Here is a 7958-nt window from a genome sequence, read left to right on the forward strand (position 1 = left end):
TATATAATAACCTGAAACATAGTTTGCTCATAAAAAAATTATTAAAAAGATTAGGCAATGTTAATGTATGGTGTGAAATGTATTAAATGGGCTTTACTATTAGCATAAGAAACTTAACACCTTTTCATTTTGATCGATATACAAAATAATTTACTATGAGCACAAGGGTCATAGTGTAAAGCTTACTTTACTTGTATTTTTTTTTTTTTTTTTTTTTTTTTTAACATGTCGGAATAAGGGGAGAAAAATGGTGGAGTCAAACTAGTGACCTTTGCTTCATGAAACGTAATCTCTAACTAATTGAATTATTCCCTGAGAACGTAACTCTTACCTTACTAAACTTTAACAAATACAGGGATTGGTCGGTCCACAAGTTCAAGTAGAATCTTGGTATCATGAATTACACTGCACCTTCATGAGCTAATATGAATTGATTCCCTTCAATTCTTACTATAGAATTCACATGAAAAAAAAAAAAGTACAAGAGATCTTAAGAAATGTTACCAAAGGGAAAAAGCCTATAAAATAGACTTCAAAATTGACGTGAATAATAATAAAACTGAATCAGGAGAGTGAGGGCTTCAAAGTATTTATTGGAAAAATGAAGAACAAGTATGATCTAGAAGGGCCATAACCCTATCATTATTAATCTGATCGTGTACATCACGCCGTGTCGAATCGAATGGAAAGAAAACAATAGCAAATTAGAAGTCGAGACAGAGAGAGAGAGAGAGTATCTTTTGGCGGGAGGATGTTCAGCTCAAGGTCACCACCAAAATATCACCCACTGATGATTACCTATCATCATCACCATAATACATTAATGTCAATTAATTTCTTCAAGACACTTTCTGGTCGTGTCAAGTTCTTTTAAGTAGCCCAACTCATGCTCACCGTTTGATCTTCTTCCCCACCCCCTTTCTCTCTCTCTCTCGGGCAACCTGAAAGAGCACAACATTCTTTTTCTGGTCTTTATCAGTTGCTGGTGGGAGTTGATGAAGGTTGTCATCTCTCTCTCTCTCTCTCTCTCTCTCTCTCTTTCTAAACTTAATTCTCTAGCTTATTCTTGAGCCATTTTAGCGCCTCCCTTTTTTCGCGCAAAGCTTTTGCAGCAATCAAGCTTCCGCTTAAAAGATAAGGAGAGAGAAAGTATGAGAGGGATGGATTGTTAGGGCATGTGTTAGTTTTGGTTTTTGTCTTTGCGTCCTATTTAACCCTCTCTCTTCTCTGTGTTTCCATTCCACATGCCTTTCCTTTTCCTTTTCCCCCACTTTCCTTTCCTTGGTTTCTTTTCCATTCCTCGGGATCTGATCTCTCTCTCTCTCTCTCTCTCGACAGCTACGAGACAGATTTTGAGGGTACAATAGTTGGAGTTCCACTTCAATTCCCGAGGATCACTTTATTCTATCCTATCTTTCTTGTTCCTCTCTTTCTGTGTTTCTTTGTCTGGTTCGGTGGGCCTGTAAAAGTCTTTTGGCTTTAAGCTGATAGCTGGATACGTGGTTGTGTTCAACCAGATCGGAGGAGAGAAGTTATAGATTGGAAGATTATCAAGGTTGTGTGCTGCCGTGAGCTTCTTCTTCTTCTTCTTCTTCTTTTTATGCATATGGCTTTTGAATTTTCTTTTCGTGATTCATTCGGATCTTTTATGTGAATATTTTTTGAATGATCATTTCATGTGGTAATTAAGACATATATAGTTAGATGGATAACAGAATTAGCCAAAAGAACATAAAAAACTATATATTCAACATTGTGGGTGTCTTCAGATGGTTTTGGAATGGTTTGAGGTTGATCTTGATGTTTGACTTTTTAGATATATGTGCTTTCATTGAAGATGTTAGTTGACGTACACGTTTATCCACACTCAGATTTCTCAATGTTTCTCTAAAATCTGTAGATGAAAATACGTAAGGTGAATCCATTTTATTAACCCTACGTGTTTTTAAACCTATTCTAGCTTTGAGTTGTTTTGCATTTCGATCTCACTTCATATATTCATGAAATTCATACTCTAGATTCATGTGATAGTGGTGATCAAGAATATATGGGTTTATTTGCTTCAAATTATCCTGCACCTTGCATATTGAGAAATCATGATGTTTAATTTCTTGCATTATTATTCATTCTTTGGCTTTTCTGAGTCTTATTTATTACGTATTTAGACTGAATCAAAGATGTATATCAAAAGTTGTACGTAGCATTCAACACCAAGCAAGGTGCTACAAAATGTCGTCTTTGTTACCAATTTAAGGAAAAGTTTGATCATTTGTATGATCTACTATAATACCTTTGTTATTTTGTTAATTGACTCTTTATATTACACAGGGTACGTAAGAGTTGATGAAAATTGATTGAATATCTCTATTCCTATCTGAAACTCAAACTTTAATGTGTGGGATAAAACTTTCTACATACATATATGCATCCAACTTTTATGTATGCATGTATTTGTTACATGAATGTGGGAAAGGTAAACTTCATCTTTATCCAAAGTAATTGGCATTATCCGTGTTAGAATTCATAGCACACGCACTAGAAAAGTAGTAATTAATAAAGAAAAAGAAAATCAAGAATTTAACAGGGTACAGTAATGTTGTCTACATTCATGAGTAGCAAATTAAAACCATATTTCTTTTTATCTAATATCAAAGAAAAATACAATTTTTTGGTTGCTCTCAGTCTTTATAAATTAAACTTCCAACTTATTTGGATATAATGTAAAAAGCCTATTGACATGGGCTTTATTTATGAGAAAAATATTCTTAGAGAAAATAGTATTCATAAATAGAAAAAGAATATAAATCACAATCTTAATGAGCTAGGATCCTAGAAGGCTTTACAATTTTAAGAAGAAACTGCTAGGATTTATAATTCTATAATAATCTAGGATTCTAACAATCAGGGATTAGTGTTATGCAGATATAGCAATTGTAATAACTGATCCATTCTTGAATATTATGTAAATAAAAACAAAAAAAATAGTGTTTTTTTTTTTAATTTTATTTTAATTTGTCCACTTATGATTAACCTTTATTCAGATTTTTCTTAATAATACTTCTTTTGAATCTGAAGTATTTTATTCTTTCATCCTTACAATCAACCAAAGCTTATAAATATAATTAGTTAGACAACAAAGAGATTGCACTCACAATATTTCATCATGTTAACCATAGCGATGTGTAAGAGAAGCTTTCTTTTGCGTAGTATAGTACAACTTTTATCAACAAAACAAATTTAAGTAAGCTTCCATTGGATGATTATGGAAGTCGGATTGACGTACTGCATGTTCTTCCTTTTTTATTTTTTTATTTTCGATCAATTCATGCGCTACATTGTATATATATGAATGCGCAGTGATTAATTTAGACAGAACTGCATAGTTATTTGCTGATTTAGGACATTTTCTAAGAGAAGTTTCTCATCAATGATTTGTTTTATTGTGAAAGAAGATGAATTTTGATTGATATGTGATAGATAATTACAATTATGGTGTTCTTTCTACAATTTTTTTATTTTATTTTTAATTAGTCTTTAGACCTAGACCTAAAAAGAAGTTGCAATCCAGAATATAATTGTGAGAGAAAGGAGGTACATGACTAGAATGAAGATTATTTCTTAGTTTCAATTAATCCTGATCTATTGAACATGGAGTTAAACTTGACTGTTATGCACCACAAAAGCACGATGACCCTAAAGAAGCTGAACGTGGTAATTCTCTCCATACTAGTAACTTGTCTTCGAATCACAGTTTATTTTCATCATCTCTAATTATAATATATAGTCCCATGTTAATTCTCTGTTGTTGTTTTTTGTCATATTTTTTTTTTTTTCCAATTATCAAATCCCTTGTTTGGTTTAGATGATGTAGATTACCAAGAACTACAAGCTTCTATTTATTTTATCTCCGTATAACAAAAATATGGAGAGCATTTGACATGATTAATCATAAGGGTGGGTTTATTGTGGCAGATTAAAAATCCTTGAAGAACTCATCCAGAGAATACAGGCCTTCTATGAGGCTGACATTTTTTGAAAAATATTTTTCATTTGTTCCTTCAAAAGCAACTGTTAAAGTTAGATTTTAGCCCCAAAGCATTTCCCCCGTATAATATTAGGCAGTTTTCTTTCCAAGGTGTTTGTAGATTATGAAATAAGAGAGAGAAATTGAGAGGATATATCTTATAAGTACTTTACATTTGTTGGTCTGATTTTGATGAAATAATTGGATGGATGCTGGTACCTTTACAAAAGCATTTCGATTTAATGTTATTGACTTGATATAATGACTCATTATTTCTTTACTTTGGGATGTGAAGAAATCTAACCTCTTCTTGTTTGCTGGCCAGTGGAATGACATAAATGTTTCTGCCATGCATCATATTAATTACTTCTTTATTTGCTAAATTAGGTCTATGGGACACTATATGCCAAAAAAAACAAAAGGATGTCCAATATGTGATCACACTGGAGCAATTTATATGATCTCTCCACTCAACATATTTTCTGAGTAGGACATATTAAACTTGAGAAAACAAACATCTTGTACATCATTTTAAACTATTCTTCGTTTATATGTGACAAATATTGCTACAAAAGGTAGATTTAAAAAGACTACAAGAAATGATATATTCTTTGTAGTGCTTGGGTATAGATGGAATATTGGTTTAATTTTTGTGGACATTTTATCTGATTGTTTAAGTGTTTTCAGCTTTAGCTTAGTGCTATAACTTTTCTTTGTAAAGTGTTTAGTTGTTTTGTTAATTAAAGTTACTCATTCATCAATATATATATATATATATATATATATATATAAATTTCAAGTAACTATCCTAACAATCTAAGGATTATAGATCCAACTGCATGCATTACATTTCTCCAATGCTTGTTGTAGTTGCACTCACCTTTGTTTTATATATGCCTTTTCCTCTCACAATCTCAGTTAAGTTTTATAATTAAGTTGAGTGCAATCTTAATTAGCTACTCCAGGGTTTAGCATATTATTATTATAGTTAAGCAACATTCATTACTGTTCCTATGTAGCTACTCCAGCTACGTATCTAGTAAGTAGTCTTTCAACTTTTACATTCTTTTTCAAACCATAGATGGGTCGTACAGCTGATATATATAGGGTTTATCGTTAAAAAGTGCAGGTTTCAAGTTGTTGCGTGAATATGAATACCTTTTCACATGTTCCCCCGGGCTTCAGATTCCATCCGACAGATGAAGAACTTGTTGATTATTACCTCAGAAAAAAGATTGCTTCTAAGAGGATTGATCTAGATGTCATCAAAGATGTTGATCTTTACAAAATTGAACCGTGGGATCTTCAAGGTATTGAATTTGGAGCTTAAAGTTTGAAAAAAAGAAAATGAAGTTAGTTTAGATATTAATCATATAAGTCATTCATATTGATTGAGCTTGTTTGCTAATTATTTGGACAGAACTGTGCAAAATAGGAAGTGAAGAGCAGAATGAATGGTATTTCTTTAGCCATAAAGACAAGAAGTATCCAACTGGAACACGCACAAATAGAGCTACAAAAGCAGGATTCTGGAAAGCTACTGGAAGGGACAAGGCTATTTACTCTAGGCATAGCCTAATTGGCATGAGAAAGACTTTAGTTTTTTATAAAGGACGAGCTCCTAATGGACAAAAGTCAGATTGGATCATGCATGAGTATCGACTAGAGACAAATGAAAATGGAACTCCCCAGGCAAGTCATATATATATATATATATATAATTCCAATGGCACGTACATAAACATCTGAATATATTTTATACATATATTGGTTTTGGTTAAATTACATAATGTCTACGTATATAACATGAAATATTGTATGATATGATATAATACATTACAGACGCACACCACCTCCCATGCATCCATGCACAGGGGTAAGATATATATGATAGGACACAATAATAACATGAAATATATATGAGTGTCTCTCTCTAATTTGACTGCAAAACTGGGGCGTTTTGATAGACTAATTAATCATATATATATATGCTTGTGATATGCAGCAGGAAGAAGGATGGGTTGTGTGCAGGGTGTTCAAGAAACGAATGACAGCAGTGCGGAAAGTAGGGGATCAGTATGAGTCAGCATGTTGGTATGATGAGCAAGTGTCGTTCATGCCAGAACTGGACTCCCCAGGGCCTTTTACATCCTACCACTATCAATGCAAGCAAGAGCCTGAGTTTCAATACAACATGCCAAATAATTTCCTCCAACTCCCTCAACTAGAAAGCCCCAAAATTATTCCTCAATCACTTCTCCCATATGGAAGCGCTTTGCAGTGCTCAACCCTCACGCAAGAAGAGCACATGAACTCATTCTACAGCAACAGCGAGCAAGCGGTGGATCAAGTCACTGATTGGCGAGTCCTTGACAAATTCGTTGCATCTCAGCTCAGCAGTGAGGATCAAGATGCTTCCAAGGCCACTAGTACAGCTGTTTTTAATGTGGCGGAACACATCAATATGTTGTCAAATGACTCCAAAAGGCCAGAAATTACAGACGAATTTGCCTCCACATCCACCACCTTGATCTGTGCGCGTGGAAGTGAGAAAATATACTATGATAATTAGATGATGCATACTAATCCAGGTTTCTGTACATAATAAAACTAAAAATGGTATTGCTTAATTTTAGCTATTGGAGTCTTTTGGTTCCCTTTGTGTTGATTGACACTGGGCAACTATATATATATATATATATAGGTAGAGACCAAATATACCTACGAAAAAATAAAAAATAAATACCTACGAAAAATAAACTAGTACATATATTATGTGAACTCATGGCCGGCCGAGAGCTGTTGGGACTAATTAACTCGATCGGTGAATGTTGAATGTAAGTTTCCTTAATATTACAACTTAATTTGCTTTCGATGAAAAGTTTTATCATGTAACCCTTGGTATAATTACATAAGTTCTACTTACTTTGTACATGAAGAAGCATTAAACAAGGATTTCTAGTTTTTGATTTTCTGATCGATCCAACAACTGTCTTCACCCCACCAACCCCACCCCCCCCCCCCCCCCCCCCCCCCCTGTACTGCTATATCTATATATGTTTGTCAATGAAGACTAGTACTATTTCACTACCTACATGAGTCGCCATGCATGTCAGTTAATGAAAGCACCAAAAATCAACGGTCACCGATCGAAGATCGATGTTGAAAGCTGCATGCAGGATATCAATAATTATTTAGTGTTGGATATCAAACGATGGAGCAACTATACAACTGTAAATAAAAATTCTTAGCATTTGCTGACTTATTTCAAATGTTCCGGCCCTTCGTTAATGGTCATTCTTTGTATTATTATATTTTAGGGAGAAAATGAGGCAGATCACGTACTTGAGATAATTGAGGAACCATATCATCAACTAGATTCCAGTAATTCATCGAAGTCAGTTTCATGCCCAGAAGAGCGTTTTACGAGAGTAGTGGCTACTTGAGCACCTCCAATTAATATAATAGCTCCCATTAAAATGTTAATGGGATTCTAAAAGCACGCATACCTGTGTATTATGTGTGTATTATATATATATATACATGTGTGTTATGAAACATTTCCTAAAGGCAATACGCATGGCCGCGCTGATATTGCTCCTACCGAGGATGCATGCACTCCATGCGCGGAAGGAGGTGTCTATGAACTATGAAGAGTAGTGAGCAAAGAGTTGCGTTTCTGAAGTCACTCCTCTCTTTCAGGAGGATTCGCAGCAGAATCAATGAGTACTGGTAATTCCAGATGTATTGTTCAAAAGAATCCACATAATAGCCTAGTTGATTGGGAACCAAATTAAAACACTGAGCTGAGGGAAGCCCTATGAGTCACTGAATCAACGGGTGCTATATATGAAAGAGATAGGCATTGAAGATAGAAGCTATCGAAATAATTAATGTTCACTATAACAAGAGATATATATGCATTAAAAAGTAT

The 7958-nt window shown here is 33.9% G+C and overlaps 1 protein-coding gene across 1 annotated transcript; it reads left to right on the top strand.

The window, feature by feature from the left end:
• Positions 1-951: 951 nt before the first annotated feature.
• LOC132175395 (NAC domain-containing protein 7) lies at positions 952-6680 on the top strand. The gene is made up of 4 exons (XM_059587338.2): positions 952-1555; positions 5154-5334; positions 5445-5716; positions 6030-6680. The coding sequence occupies exons 2-4, from the start codon at positions 5175-5177 to the stop codon at positions 6594-6596; spliced, it is 999 nt and encodes a 332-aa protein (XP_059443321.1). The 5' UTR covers positions 952-1555; positions 5154-5174; the 3' UTR covers positions 6597-6680.
• Positions 6681-7958: the final 1278 nt, after the last annotated feature.

Source organism: Corylus avellana, chromosome 3, assembly GCF_965113065.1.
Source record: "Corylus avellana chromosome 3, dhCorAvel1.hap1.2, whole genome shotgun sequence".
Lineage (NCBI taxonomy): Eukaryota > Viridiplantae > Streptophyta > Magnoliopsida > Fagales > Betulaceae > Corylus > Corylus avellana.

Excerpts from the sequence above, each read along its gene's own strand:
- LOC132175395 (XM_059587338.2), top strand. The coding sequence starts at position 5,175 with ATGAATACCTTTTCACATGTTCCCCCGGGCTTCAGATTCCATCCGACA. Across the intron at positions 5,335-5,444 it reads TGAACCGTGGGATCTTCAAG|AACTGTGCAAAATAGGAAGT; the intron begins GTATTGAATTTG and ends TTATTTGGACAG. Across the intron at positions 5,717-6,029 it reads ATGAAAATGGAACTCCCCAG|CAGGAAGAAGGATGGGTTGT; the intron begins GCAAGTCATATA and ends TGTGATATGCAG.